Consider the following 15,970-nt stretch of genomic DNA (forward strand, 5'->3'; position numbering starts at 1 on the left):
GCACACTGTTGACTCATATCCAGCTTCTCATCCACTGTAATCCCCAGGTCCTTTTCTGCAGAACTGCTGCTCAGCCAGTCGGTTCCCAGCCTGTAGCGGTGCATGGGATTCTTCCGTCCTAAGTGCAGGACTCTGCACCTGTCCTTGTTGAACCTGATCAGATTTATGTTGGCCCAGTCCTCCAATTTGTCTAGGTCACTCTGGAACCTACCTCTGCCATCCGGAGAAGAGACGGGGTGGGGAATAAGAGTATTGCCCACCCCTACCACTTTTGGATCATTATTGCTTTATATCCCTCCTAATTGTTCCATTCACTTTGCCACTGAACTCAGTTTTTCACCAGAGGTGTCCACTTTCTTGATGGTGGAATCGTGACCTTTTTGCTATCTGATAACCTCTTTTTCAAGAACTCCCAATCTTCATTCCCATTTTTCTATCTAAATTTTTCCTCCCCATCAGTTTTGCTGATAATTTGCCTCAGCTTTGGGGAATTAGCATTTTTGAAGCACTAAGTGTCTATTACTGGTTGGGAAATGTTCTCTCTTTGTCCATTTGAATGCAATCCGTTCCATTCTTTATTTTGTTTTCCTCTATCATATGCCTTCTTTGTCTCTTCTCTAAATTCAACAGTCCCAGACTTTTCAGTCTGTATGCATATTGCAATCTCCCCCATTCTCATAGCCTGTCTCAGAAATCCCCTTTCTATCTGCTCCTTCCTTCATAGAGACTGAGTGACCAAAACTGAGCACATGTCCAGAGCAGGATATTCTCCACCGATTCATTAGCCATCCAAAAATTGCCTTTTGTTTTGCCACTGCTGCAAATGAGCCGGTATTTCTGTTAAGCTGCTATCAATAACTCTTAGGTCTTTTCCCTGAGATGTTTTCTAGTTGGGATGTTTCCTCCAGCACATGTCTTGGCAAAGCTTTGGGGGTTTTTTCCACTCTCAGATTTTGAAGAACCAGGTGAATGGGGAACTCCCTACAGCATGGACTCTGTAGCCTTGGTAACAATGATGGATAACGAGTATCCACACTTGTGTTTCTGGCTGGTGCCTATTAAGGTTCCAACGCCCTCATGACATGTGGGAATTATTGACATGTGGAGCACCATAAAATATGGAATTTGCATTAATAGGGTCAGTTGTTAATAATTCATTTCTCTGAATAATGAAAATGTCATTTTTCAGTGTGTGAAGAATGACTAATCTGCTTTAACCATGAGAACAGCCTCCAGTAGTGCATGTTGTGTCTCAAGTTAACACTGTCTCTCCATCCAGGCATTCGTACTGCAACCATCACCCTAGACTCTGGGCACATACAGGACATCAGGGGAACGTACGGTACATGCAGGGGACAGCATTCTTCCTCAGAGTTGGACACCTTCTCGTGTACTCATGTTAGATTCCAAAACAACCGACTTCACCAACCCCTCCACCTTCATCCTGCTGGGCATTCCTGGCCTGGAGACGGCCCATGTCTGGATCTCCATCCCCTTCTGCACCATATATACCATAGCTGTCTTTGGAAACTTCACCATCTTGTTCATCGTGAAGAGGGAGCCGAACCTCCTTAGTCCCATGTACTATTTCCTCTGCATGCTGGCCATCAGTGACCTGGTCCTGTCCACATCCATCCTGCCCAAAATGCTGAGCATCTTCTGGTTCAATTCCAGGGAGATTGATTTCAGTGCCTGCCTCACCCAGATGTACTTCATTGGCAGCTTCTCATTGATGGAGTCTGGGATCTTTGTGGCTATGGTTTTTGATCGCTACATGGCCATCTGTGATCCCCTGAGACATTCCACCATCCTGACAAACACCATGGTGGCCAAGATCTGCCTGGCCATGGTGTTGCATGGTGGCACACTTGTACTGCCTTATCTCTTCCTGGCCAGGCATTGGCCATATTGCAAAACCAACATCATCCCCCCCCACCTTACTGTGAGCACATTGCCGTGGTGAAGCTGGCCTGTGCCGACATCCAAGTCAGTAGTTACTATGGACTCTCTTTTGCATTCTTTGTGATTGGTCTAGATGTGTTTTTTATCACCATGTCCTATACCCATATCCTCAGGGCCATCTTCAGCCTCCCTACAAAGGACGCCCGGGTCAAGACTTTTGTGACCTGCGGCTCCCACCTCTGTGTCATTTTAGCTTGTTACATCCCAGCTCTCTTCTCCTTTCTTATGCACCGATTTGGCCACAATGTGGCCCTGCATTACCACATTCTCATTGCCAACATGTACATTGTGGTGCCCCCCATGCTACACCCCATCATCTACGGTGTGAGGACCAAACAAATCTGGGAGAGGCTTCTACTGCTATTTACTCACAAAAGGAACTAAAATTTCCTCCTGGTGCTCTGGCTTTCAGAGTGAGCTCCGTCAGGGCCAGCTGGTGACATAGTTCTGGGCCCTCTTCTGTGAATCACTTACTCGACAGTCAAAGACACATTAAATCCTTTCCTGACCTCATTGTGCTGTGTCAGCATTACAAACTGGGGAGTCAGTCAATGTATCATTTGCTGGGTTGCCACCTTTCTAACTTCTGGTAACTGGGCCCCCCAAACCCCACTTTGCCCCACCTCTTCTGCCCCTGCTTTGCCTCTTCCCCCAAGGACTCGCCCCTTTCTCAAGCTCCTCTCCTTCCCTCCCCCTGTCACTAATTCGATTATTTCCACCTACGTAGCCCCATCCCCAGTTCCAAGGGGACCATTTCAGATTTTGGTAGGAGTGGCAACTTTTACCGTGATTCCAGGGGTACTTAGGCTCTTGAAAACTCTCATTTTTTGGCAGATAATTTAGTAATTTGCAGACAGGAGTGCTGTATCTAATTCCTATATAAAAGAAAGAAAATTAAATAAATATTAGACCCACTCAGCTCTAATACTAACATGTTCTGACATCTTGTTGCAAGTTCTTTAAGGAACATTGGTCGGGTCGTAATTGTTAATGTATATTCTAATTTTTGTTACTAACTCTGCAGAGAGAGAGACTCCATCAGGTTCTGTCTCAGCTCCAGGAGGGGAGTGGGGTGGAGTGGATTTAAAGAAAAAAATGAACAAGTCTCTTAAAATTGAATTATCCAAAGTCTGCAATGAGCTGGGAACAAATTGGGACATGGTGCTCCCATGGGTCCTGATGAGAATCTGGAGCCACACAAATCGCTCGACAGGAATTAGTCTTTGGAAAGCCCATGCTTGGCTGGTAAAATCTACTGTACTCCCCAGATTGGGACACTATGGGAACATTGGCAACAACAACCCAAATAAACAACCTCAAATACTGGATGGGAGCAGCTGCAGCACACCAAGCTGTAGAATAGTGAAAGATGCATTTGATGAGATGCTATTAGGCAATGGCAAGCCGGGAACCCAGTAATGGTTAAAAATGGACCAGCACGTAAGAATAAATTTCCAAAAGGGGGATGGCATGGACCATGGACAATCATGGACAAATTGGGTCACTCGTTATATCTTATAGACATAGAGGTTCAGCCTCGGTGGAAACGTACCATGCAATTAAAAGAAAACACTGTTTAAGCTGTATATTACATGTTCTGTGCTTTTTTTTTTTCACAAATTAAGCAATATACGCTGCTTTACAAAAACAATAAGCGATTGTTGATTTATATTTTCCCTGGTTATAATGCCAACCTAGGTATGGGGACTGTTAGGTACAGTGATGATAATCTAAGAAGAAAAATGATAATTGGATACCCAGAAGATAAGTCAGACACATTTCGTGACCAGAAACCTGTGGAGGGAAACTTCAAGCAACTCTGCCAAACCCATCCTGCTGCAACAGTTTTAAAATTGGTGTATACAGCAAAAGGAAACCAACAAGAGGAATATATCTTTAAAAAAAATCAGCTGTGGCTACAGTAATGGCCTGGGCATGAAGTATCAGAGACATTAGTAAAATTAAATAAAGAATTGAAAAGGAACTGACTTTAACCAAACAGACACAGGAACTGTGTGCTTGTTGTTGGAAGGTGGATGAGAAGGTTAAATGTGAACAATCCATTACCCTAGCGGTGTCTCCTAACACCGGTTCTAGTAATACAGTTGAGACCACAACACAAACACATTGATCATGTACAGGTATGTGAAGAAGCCAGTCCAATACAAATACAACACATTGACCACAAAGCCACACAAACTAAGAAATGAAGAACAGGAACACCAAAAAACACACATTTTATTAACCACACAACAAATAATAAAACATCATTTAGTGGCCTTGGTAGGAAATAACCTGGCTCTACCGTGTAATATTCAATCATACCCAAAGAAAGAGTGAGGGTATGAATTGATTGGTTTAGACCAGGTGAACCTGTAATTAATTACATCAAAGGAATTGTTCAAATATATGCGGTATGGTCAGATCGAGCCACCTTTGTTAATTTAGAGATTAGGTGGAGTGCCTCCATTTATATAAAAAACATTCATCTAGAAACAAAGGTACGTACACAGGAACGTGCCTCCTTACACACTGAGTGGATGTTTTCAGGGAACTATCCACAGCACCAAGATCTCTTTCTTGAGTGGTAACAGCTAATTTGGGCCCCACCATTGTATATGTATAGTGGGGATTATGTTTTCCAATGTGCATTAATTTGCATTTATTTACAACCTACGGGTCCCGTCCTGCGAACGCTTATATATGTGATTAACTTCACACACAAAGGGGCGGGGGGGCGAGGGGGCTCCTGGAAACTGATGGAAGCTACTCCCGGGCATCAAGTTACTCATACGCATAACAGTGGCAGGATCAGGCCCCAGGAGGCCACGCAATGGCCAAAGGGTGTTGGCAAGGGATGTACTGAACCAAGTCTGGCCAGGTCTTGATAGCTCCCTTTAAACCATTTATCTAAAAACTGCCCCCACCCATGCCTGGACTGAGCGGGTGTGAGTCAGCAAACTGCTCAGAAGCAGCATGCCAGCAGAGGGCATGGGCTGATAAAAACCTTCCCTTTGGGGACGGGGCGGGGGGGTGTAGTTCTTATTTGTTCCTGCTGCTAGAAAGGCAATAAATAAATAGTGCACATCACCCTGAAGAGCTGTGGTTGCTGTAGCAAATGCTGGCGACACAATGATTTCATCAGCGTACAAGGGAGAAGTTATTAGCACTTCACCTTGTCCTTTTCTCCTGCCATTCAGGAGGAGGAACAGAAGTACCCGAAGTAGAAACAGGCTGATCAGCAATTGGTGTAGAATCATCTCGAGGTGGAGGGGTCTTTTTGCAGTGAGAAGCATGGGTCCAGGCAGTCAGTCCTTGGCACTTCACAGCGTGTTGGTAGTCAGCAGGACTTGGTAAGGGCCTTTCCAGCGTGGAGCCAGAGCATTCTTTCACTGGTGGACCTTTACGTAGACCCAATCTCCTGATTCCAAGGAGTGGCAAGGCTGTTCAGGGTCCTTGGGTAATGCTGCTTTCACCTGTGAGTAAAAAGACTGAACACATTTCATTAATGCCTGGCAGTAATTAAGCATCATATCATCCATCAAATGAATGTCCATCTGAGCAAGGGCCAGTGGGGGCGCTACTAGAAGTCGCATCGGGCACCCTGTCGAAATCTCATGTGGGCTAAGTCCAGTCTTTCGGTTGGGAGTGGCCCTCATGCTCATCAATGCTAACGGCAAGGCATCTGGCCATTTGAGGTTTGTCTCTGCACAAATCTTAGCCAGTTTGTTTTTCAGAATCCCACTGTGATGTTCTACTGTCCCAGCAGACTGTGGATGCTGAGGGCAGTGGAGGTTGTGTTGAATACACACAGGTATACCAAACCTTGGTACAAAGTCTTTGAGCAAAATTTTCACAACAGACTTGGCATCTGCCCTCCTGCAGGGGAAGGCCTCAACCCAGCTTGAAAAAAACATCAACTAATCATACATATTCATAATTACAAAATTTAGACATTTGAATAAAATCAATCTGAATATTTACAAACAGTCCCCACGGAGGGGGATGGGCTACTTGTCTGGTTTTAACAGCTTTACCGAGATTGTGTGGCCGGCAGATTGAACATTGGTGGCAGTAGTCCTGGGCGACAGAAGGAAAACCTGGGGCATACCAATCGTGTCCCACTACAGCAAGCACCCCCCTTTGCTCACATGCACCACCCCGTGGTGCACGCAAGCAAGACAGGGCAGAAGCACTTTCGGCTCAACCACCCAGCCGTCCTGGAAGGGCCAAAAATGGTCAGGGTGTAAAGTGCACCCAGCAACACTCCAAGAACGTTTTTCGGTCCCTGGCCCCATCTCCTGGATCCTAGCAAGGTCGTCGAGGGAAGCCAGTAGAGGTTGCTCAACTAAGGCAAAAATAGAAGCAGCCTAAAACAATAGATTCAGAAAATTGCAGAGCCAGGGCAGCTGCAGCAACAACCCTAAGGCATGGTGGAAAGCCAGTTGCTACTGGATCCAACGCAGTGCTGTAATAAGCCAGTGGGCGGTATTTATTTCCACGTTTCTGTGTTAGCACAGCCAAAGCAAATCCATTCCACTCATGACAGAAAAGAATAAATGGTTGAGCATAATCAGGGAGTCCTATGGCAGATGCACTAGAAAGAGCTTGTTTAGTAGTTACAAAGGCTCGTTCCGCCTCCTGAGACCACAAGAGTGGCTCGGGGGTATCTGTTTTAGTTAAATCCTGAAGTGGTTTGATTATTGTAGCATAACCCAGAACCCACTGTCTGCAGTATCCAGTCATGCCAAGAAAGGTTCGCATGTGAGAGATAGTAACAGGCCTAGGTATTTTTAGAATGGCTGTAATACGACAGTCTGACAAATGACAAGAGCCAGATGAAATCTCATGACCTAGATAGGGCGCTCTAGACTGGCACAGCTGAAGCTTTTCCCAGGAGGCCTTGTGACCTTTTGAAGCAAGAGCAGCTAAGAGAACCATAGTATCAGTTTTACACGAATCAAAGGAAGGCGACGCAAGCAAAAGATCATCCACATACTGTATAAGTACAGATTTTCCTGGACAGACCACATCATTCAGATCCTTTTTCAGGATCTGAGCAAACAGGGAGGGTGATTCTGTAAACCCTTGGGGTAAGCGGGTCCAGGTATACTGGCGTCCCTTATAGGTAAAGGCAAGCAAATACTGGCTATCAGGGTGAATAGCAATAGAAAAGAAAGCTGAACAAAGATCCACAACAGTAAAATAAGTGGGTATAGAGGGAATACAGGACAAAATGGTTGTCAGGCTTGGAACCACAGGGAAAGATGGCAACACAAAGCACAGAGATCCTGAACAAAGCAATATGTATTTTTCCCCGGTTTCTTTACCGGGAAAATAGGAGTATTACAAGAACTAATAACAGGAACAACAATACCTTGCCGTAACAAAGACTCTCTTACTGGGGCTATACCTTTCTCTGCATCAGGGCACAGTGGGTACTGTGGTACCCTCGGAAGAGGCTTAGAAGGGTTAACCAGGATTTTAACTGGTTCCGCAGTTTGAATCTGCCCCACTTCATTTGCATGCTGAGACCAAAGGCAAGCAGGCACTTGCAATAACAACTTGCGATAACTTTTCTCCTTTATTTCTTTTTTTTTTTTAACCTGAGGGCATCATCACAACCCCTCTGTCCGGACTGAACACACCTGTGGTCTTCTCTGAGGGTGTTACCACAACCCCTCAACTCAATAGGTCTGACCTAAGCCACACAGTGGCTTACCCTGGGGCAACAACACATTTCCCAGCCCCGCGTACGCATACAACTAACCTTACATGGGGCAACCAATTCCCCAACACCGTTCTGCGTCTGATCTTGTTGCATAAGCAAAAGTTTGCATGGCGTGAGCCCAAAGGGACAGACGACCCCACGGTCAGTCCTCCTCTGATACCCAACAGAGATTTCAAAAGGTCTCTTACCTCTGAGTTGGCGCCTGGAGTTCGAAGGGGGACGGTCCGTAGTAGCGGTCACTGCCTCAGCCAGCCGTAGCCATCTGAGTCATGGCACCAAATCTTGTGGAAGAAACCGAACTCCACTCTCAGGTTGGAAGCAACAAAATCAGAGACAGCTTTATTCGAGCAATTGCAAGGGAAGAATACAGCTGGCAGAGAGCATCTCTGTCTCAGTTTCTCCAAAGTACAAGCAAAATCACACAAGCATTTATACCTCTTTGTGATGTGTATTAATTAAAAACATCTGCATTTTATTTAGGCTATTTATTATCTAATGCAGTATTTTCTCACTTTCTCTTCTCAAAACACCGTCATCTCAAGGCTAGGTCACGCTGACTATTCTGCTGTTTCCCACTCGCTTCTGACGTGAGCCCGGCTTCTACAGGTCTCACGATATTAGGCTAAGACTTAGCTCAACAGTTGCTCTGTCTCTGACACTTAAATGGCTGCACTTAGCCCCTCTCTTTCTTTCCCTGCTTCCACAGCAGGCAGCGAGTTCAATAGGGAACCCAAGCGCACTCCGGCTGGGGCAGTCCTGGACAGTCTGCCTCAGCCTGGAACGTTAGATTTCAATTCCACCTGGGAGAGATGGAAGGAAATGAACCAAGAGGGAGAGAACAAATCCAGTGCAAACACTAATCCAGTCTCTAGCCTGCCTATCCCCCGCCCTTGTTCCAGGGCAGCTTTGTGGGGAGGGTGAGGCCTCTGTCCCCAAGACAGGCCCCTGGCTGTACTCCACCCACAGGAACATTATTTTAGTGGAAGTGAGTGGGAGCAGAAGTGAAGTCCCAGAGTTGACAATTTCCAGGAGCAGGGAGCTCACAAATTCCAGGTATTTCTGAAAACCTCAGATTCACCTTGAGAGGATAGAGAACGCTCAGGCTCCCTCTTCCAGCCTTTCCTCTGCATCCCACCCAATGAACCATCCCTGCCAGAGCGGGAGTCCATTTCCCTCTTGGCATGACGGAGAGACCATGGTTACAGCAGGGAAATCAGGACTCCTGGGTTTTGTCTGTCATCCTGCCACTCATTCCCTCAGTTTACCTACCTGTATAATGGGGATATGTCCATAATGACGTTCCTTTGCTTGGTGTTTTCAAGATCCTACCATGAAATATGCTGCACAGTCTGATGATAGTTACTGATGAGAATTACTGATCTCTGATCCCTTAGCAACTGCCCCATGTGCCTCCTGAAAGTGTTCATGTCTCTCTTCAGTCATCTGTCTCCAGATATGTCTGTCTACTATCTACCCATCCATCCTGGGCATTTACAGGGTATCAGACCCTACTTTTCTTCCTAATCAAGTATAATTTTAAAATATACAAAAATACACAGAGCAGCCAATTCCTCTCTGACACAGTGGAGAGCCCCAGAGTTCTCATCTCGGTTTGGGGAGGTCCCTTAATTACTGTTACTCCTAAAGCTGGAAGAATAGCACAAATGCGCAGACAGGTTTGTCGCCAGCCTGTTTACATACTGCTGCTACTAATCCCCTAGAGGCTGAGCGAACCCCACTGGGATTGCACAGAGCCGTATTACAAATGATGACATCCCTGTGTCGGATCTTGGTGTGGGATGCTCCTGAAGAAGCTGGGGTGAGAGCGGTGTGGGACACGGCTACCGGAGGGGGATTCCCAACAAGGACACTTCCATCTCAGAATTCACAGGTACCGTCTCTTGCTGAGGAGCTCACCTGCTTGACAAACCCAGTGTAACATGGACGTGATGGGATAGAGAGTAAGTCTGTGGTCCTTTCCGCTCTTTGTATCCATTAAACTTCCCATGGCCCCTGCCACAGGGAATGAGTTTTCTCTAGTGTCACAGGGCAAAATGTCGCCCCTTGCTGGGCCCTCAGGCTGGCTGGTGGCTGCCAGACCTGATGTGGCTGCATTTCAGAGGCACACTAGATCCTTCAGGATGAAAGTTGTTACTAGAAGTACAAGACAAGGCCAAATTCTGAGGCCGTGGCCCATACTTTCCTTAGTCTCCAATGAGGAAATCTCCCCTGGGAGTCAGAACTGAGTAAAGATCTCAGGAGCCAGCTGTGTGTTAATGCAGAGATTGTCTCCTCCTCCTCTTGCATTTGAGGATTCTGGCTGTTAGTGGGGACACTGTTATTTTTTATGTGCTGTAAAAAAGGTGACCAGATGTCTTGTTTTTTGGGGGCAGTCTCTATATTCAGGGACTTTTTCCTAATATAGGCACCGATTGTCCCCCCACATCTGTCCTGATTTTCAACACTTTCTATCTTGGAGGTGCTAAGGATCCTCAATGGAACAATTGTAAGAATTTTCCAACATGGGCATGACATCTTGTCTCCTAGCTGAATTCAACAATTTGGCTGAACTGTTACACCTGAAACTTTCAAAAAACAATTCAGCTGGAAACAGACACCAGACATGGAAAATTAGAGTCCAAACGCTTAAAGTTTGGCAACCCTATAAGCAACTGAAAAAGAGTTGTCCTTATAGAACATGTCAGACGGCCTTAACTAAAGTTGGTGACACGAACACCACCTACAATGACCACTCCATTTGTGAATGCCATTCACCTAAGCGCTTTGCTCCTATCATGCCTGTGGCAAGCAGTTCCGCACGCCAATTATGGATTATGTAAACAATTTTATTTTATGAGTGTTATATGTTCAGACTTTCAATGTAATTGAATGTTCCCTTGTTTGTGTGTTACGCAGTAAATATAAATGTCTGATCTACTTTCTTTATTGATAGATTCATAGTTAGAAGACACCATTAGATCATCCAGTCTGACCTCCTGTATAAAACAGGCCATTTAACTTCACCGAGTTATCCTGTATTGAGCTCAGAGTTGTGTGTGATTAAGACGTGGTCTACACTAGGATTTTATATCATGGAATAATAGAGCCACAGGATGAGAAGGGACCACTAGGGTCATCTAGCCTAACCCCCTGCCAAGTTACAGGATTTGTTGTGTCTAAACCATCCAGGAGAGATGGCTATCCAGCCTCCTTTGGAAAACCTCCAGCAAAGGAACTTCAACAGCCTCCCGAGACATCTGTTCCATTGTCCTACTCTTCTTACAGTTAGGAACTTTTAACTGAGATCTCATCTAAATCTGCAATACTGTAGTTTGAAGCCAATTCACTGTTGTCCCGCCTGCTGTCATAAGAAAGAACAACTTTTCTCCACCTTTTCTATGGCACCTTTTCAAGTATCTGAAGACTGCTGTCATGACCCCCCTCCATCTCCTCTTTCCCAAATTAAATATACCCAGTTCCTTTGACCTTTGCTCATATGATTTTTATTCCATCCTTTGGGTTAACTTTGTCTCTCTCTCCCCTCTAGATCCTACAGCGGTGCCACTGTAGCCCATTAGGTCTAGTCAAGCCTCAAGCAGACCTTGCACAGCAGCATCCAGTCTGGATCTGCAGATATGGGGGGTGGGGGAATCTACCACTTTTCTGTGTGATGTGTCCAAACGATTAATCACCTTCAGCGCTAAAGATTTGGCCCTTATTTCCAAAAAGAATTTCTCTGGCTTCAGCCTCCAGTCATTGGATCTCGCTCTGCCTTTCTTTGCTAGATTACAGAGACCAATATTACCCATTGTTTTCTCCCCATGAAATTTTCCGCTTGATTGTCTTTTTCATAAGTTAAGTCTCTCACTGTCCAGCATTTTCCCCAGCATCTGATCATTTCTGTAGCTCTTTTCTGCAGCCTCCCCAATTTTTCATCATCCTTCTTGAAATGTGGACTCTAGGAAGGGATGCAGTCAGTTTCACCACTGCCATGTGCAGAGGTAAAAACATTTAGTGAGCTGGACCCATGCAAACAAAATGTTTTAATACAGTCAAATCCAAAGTTAATCTCTGAACCAGGAATGCAGGCCCGACCCACAGACAAAGGCATTTTATTATGGAGTGCAGGGACCCTGCCAATATTTAGGGCATCCACAGATTTTTTCTGCAATGATTTTCTATTTCCATCCAGATCATTGATGAAAATATTGAATAGTATTGGGCCAAGAACTGATTCCTGTAGATCCCCACTCACCCCATTCACTCCCAATGGCCCATTGACAAGTGCTTTCTGAGATCTGTTAGTTAGCCAGTTTATATCCATTTTACATATGCTCTACTGATATTGCACTGTGTTCATTTTAATCAGGATATTTTCCAATATGAAATTAAATTCCTCAGAGAAATCAAAGTTTATTGCATCTGAACAGTTTCCTTGATTAACCAAATGTGTACCCTCATTAAAGGATAAAATCAGATTTATTTGACAAGACTGATTTTCTATAAACCCTACTGTTGACTGGCATTAATTATAATCCTAGACTTGCATTTTAAACTAACTCCATACCATCCTTTCCATTGTTTCCTAACCTTCTGAAATCTTTTTTTACTTCCCTTTTTAAAACACTTTATATTTAACACAGAATTGTACTGAATTTGCTTTTTTTTAAGACTTTGCCTGATTGCATACGTCTGGTTCCAGATGAGGTGTGTGGTGGATCGGTCAGTTCGTAACTCTGGTGTTCGTAACTCTAAGGTTCTACTATGGACTCTGTTTAACATCCTCCTTGACTTCTAATAGAGCGGAAAGTGTTTCATCACCTCATGTGATGTGAATACCTCCTACTGCTTCTTTCTGAATGAAGAACAAAATTATCTTTTAACACATCTACATTTTCTGCATCATTAACAAGTTTACTTTCTCCCTCTCATAATTGGCGTAAAACTTTTCTAGGATTTCTTTTTTTCTTAATATACTTAATAACCTCCTTTATGTGACATGTAGCTCTGTCAAGCATTGATTTTCCCGGATCTCCTTAACAACCCTTACCAAGTGTCATAACATCCAATTTGTCTTGCTTGCCATATACATTTCCTCTTTCCCATTCCCCCCCCACCCCCCCAGTTACTGCCTCCTCTTTCTCACTGAACTGGGTTTTTAGCCAAAGTTATCCACTTTTTTCACTGTGAAATTGTGGCTTTTTAGCTGACTAATGAACTCCTCCGAAGAACTCCCAATTTTCATTCCAATTTTTCTGTCTCCATTCCCCCCCCCCATCCGTTTGGCTCATAATTTGCTTCGTCTCTGGGGAATTAGCACTTTTAAAACATTAAGAGTCTATAGATATTATTGCTTGGGAACTGTTCTCTCTTTCTCCATTTGAATGCAATAAGTCCCATTCTTCATTCTCCTCTCCTCTATCATATGTTCCCTTCCTTGCCTCTTCTCTAAAATAAACAGTCCCAGATTTTCAGTATGTTGGATTAGGGTAGTCTCCCCCATTCTCATAGCCTGTATCAGAACCCCACCTTTTTGCTGCTATATTCTTTAGAGAGATTGGGTGACCAAAACTGAGTGCATGTCCAGAGCAGGTTATTGTCTGTCCCATTCCTCAGGCATCTGGACATTGTCTTTGTTTTGGTCACTGCTGGGAATGAGCCGGTGCTTCCGTGAAGCCCAGGTCTTTCCCTGAGGTATTTTCTAACTGGGCTGTTTCCCCCTGCCACATGACTTGACAAAGGTTTGGTTATTTTCCACTCTCAGATTTTGAGCAACCATGTTAATGGGAGGTTTCAGAGTAGCAGCCGTGTTAGTCTGTATTCGCAAAAAGAAAAGGAGGACTTGTGGCACCTTAGAGACTAACCAATTTATTTGAGCATAAGCTTTCATGAGCTACAGCTCACTTCATCGGATGCATACTGTGGAAAATATAGAAGATGTTTGTTTTTATACACACAAATCATGAAAAAAAATGGGTGTTTATCACTACAAAAGGTTTTCTCTCCCCCCACCCCACTCTCCTGCTGGTAATAGCTTATGTAAAGTGATCACTCTCCTTACAATGTGTATGATAATAATAGGGAAATCCCTACAGCATGGATTCTCTAGCCTGGATTTCATTGCATTAAGAAATGATGAGGGATAACCAGTATCCACAATCCTGTTTCCTGTTGGTGCCTATTGACGTTTCCCACACGACAATGTATTAGAATTGTTGATGCATGGAGCACCATCATGTATGGAATTGGCATTAGTAGGGTCAGTTCTTCATAATTCATTTCTCTGAATAATGAAAATGTCATTTTTCAGTGTGTGAAGAGTGACAAATCTGCTTCACCCATGAGAACAGCCTCCAGTAGTGCATGTAATGTCTTATATTAACATTGTCTCTCCATCCAGGCATTTGTACTGTGACCATTAACCTAGAGCCTGGGCACACACAGGAAGACAAGGGAACATACGGTACATGCAGGAGGCACCGTTTTGCCTCAGAGTTGGACACCTTCTCGACTACTCCATGTCAGATTCCAACACAACCGACTTCACCAACTCCTCCCCCTTCATCCTGCTGGGCATTCCTGGCCTGGAGGCAGCCCATGTCTGGATCTCCATCCCCTTCTGTGCCATGTATGTTATAGCCGTCTTGGGGAACTTCACCATCCTGTTCATCGTCAAGAGGGAGCCATCCCTCCATGAGCCCATGTGCTATTTCCTCTGCATGCTGGCTGTCACCGACCTGGTCCTGTGCATGTCCATCCTGCCCAAAATGCTGAGCATCTTCTGGTTCAATTCCAAGGAGATCGATTTCAGCGCCTGCCTCACTCAACTGTACTTCATTAACTGCTTTGCAGCAATGGAATCTGGGATTTTTATGGCCATGGCTTTTGATGGCTACGTGGCCATCTGCCATCCCCTGAGACATTCCACCATCCTGACAAACCACGTGGTGGCCAAGATTGGCCTGGCCGCGGTGCTGAGTGGCTGCTTACTCGTACTGCCATATCCCTTGCTGGCAAGTCAGTGGCCATATTGCAAGACCAACATCATCCCCCACACGTACTGCAAACACATATCTGTGGTGAATCTGGCCTGTGCTGACTTCCGTGCCAGTAGTCACTACAGCCTCTCTGTGACATTCTTTGTTCCCAGTATGGATGTGGTTTTTATTGCTGTGTCCTATGTCCAGATCCTCAGGGCCATCTTCAGCCTGTCCACAAAGGAAGCCCGGCTGAAGTCATTTGGGACCTGTGGCTCCCACCTCTGTGCCATTTTAGTCTTTTACATACCAGATCTCTTCTCCTCCGTCATGCACCGGATTGGTAACACTATGCCCCTGTATTTCCTCATCCTCATTGACAATGTGTACCTTCTGGTGCCCCCCATGCTACACCCCATCATCTATGGGGTGAGGACCAAACAGATCTGGGACAGATTGCTCTCTCTATTTAGTCATAAAAGGACCTAAAGTTTCCTCCTGGTGCTCAGATTTTCAGACCATGCTCCATGCAGAGCTGGTTGGTGACATAGTGCTGGGCCCTCATCCCTGATTCACTGACTGGGCTGTCAAAGAGACATTAAACACTTTACTGCCCTTATTGTGCTGTGTCAGCATGACAGACTGCAGGAATTGGTCTGTGTACAACCCATTGAGTTGTCACCATTCTTATTGCTTGTAACTGGACCCCCAAGGCCCTGACCTTTGCCACTCCTTCCAAGAAGGCCCCATCCCTGCTCTGCCTCTTCCCCACAGGACCTCCCTGTCGCTCGCTCCTCTCCTATCTTCCCCTCCCCTTGTCACTTGCTAGATCATCTCCATGTCCCTCCCCGCTTCCCTCCACAGCTGCAAGGGAGCCATTTCAGTGGGGGGGGGGTTGCGGTGGAGCGGAGTTTAACCGTGATTCCAGGGACTACTTAGGCTCTTAAAAACTCTAATATTTTGGCAGATAACTTAACAATTAGCTGAAAGGAGCACTGTATGAAAGAAAGGAAATTACTTAAACATTAGACCCACTCAGTTCTAATACATTTTCTGCAGTCTTGTGGCAAATCACTTAAGGGACAACTTTAAGTTTTAAAATTTTAATGTATGTTCTTACTTTGTTAATTTTGTGGAGAAAGAGACCCCATCAGGACTCCTGGGTTCTATCTCAGCTCTGGGAGGGGAGTGAGGTGTAGTGGGTTATAGCAGGGGGCAGATACATCTGGGGTCTATATAAGAACATCAGAATAGCTATATTGGGTAACACCAATGGTCCATCTAGCCCAGTATCCCGTCT

The 15,970-nt window shown here is 45.1% G+C and overlaps 1 protein-coding gene and 1 pseudogene across 1 annotated transcript; both read left to right on the plus strand.

Annotated features, from left to right (window-relative positions):
* The first annotated feature begins 1,396 nt into the window (after positions 1–1,396).
* Positions 1,397–2,346, plus strand: LOC102945374 (annotated as a pseudogene).
* Positions 2,347–14,211: 11,865 nt separating this feature from the next.
* On the plus strand, positions 14,212–15,159 carry LOC102945150 (olfactory receptor 52M1). Its single transcript, XM_007053089.4, has one exon. The coding sequence runs from the start codon at positions 14,212–14,214 to the stop codon at positions 15,157–15,159; it is 948 nt and encodes a 315-aa protein (XP_007053151.4).
* The last annotated feature ends 811 nt before the right edge of the window (positions 15,160–15,970 follow it).

Source organism: Chelonia mydas, chromosome 1 (assembly GCF_015237465.2).
Source record: "Chelonia mydas isolate rCheMyd1 chromosome 1, rCheMyd1.pri.v2, whole genome shotgun sequence".
Lineage (NCBI taxonomy): Eukaryota > Metazoa > Chordata > Testudines > Cheloniidae > Chelonia > Chelonia mydas.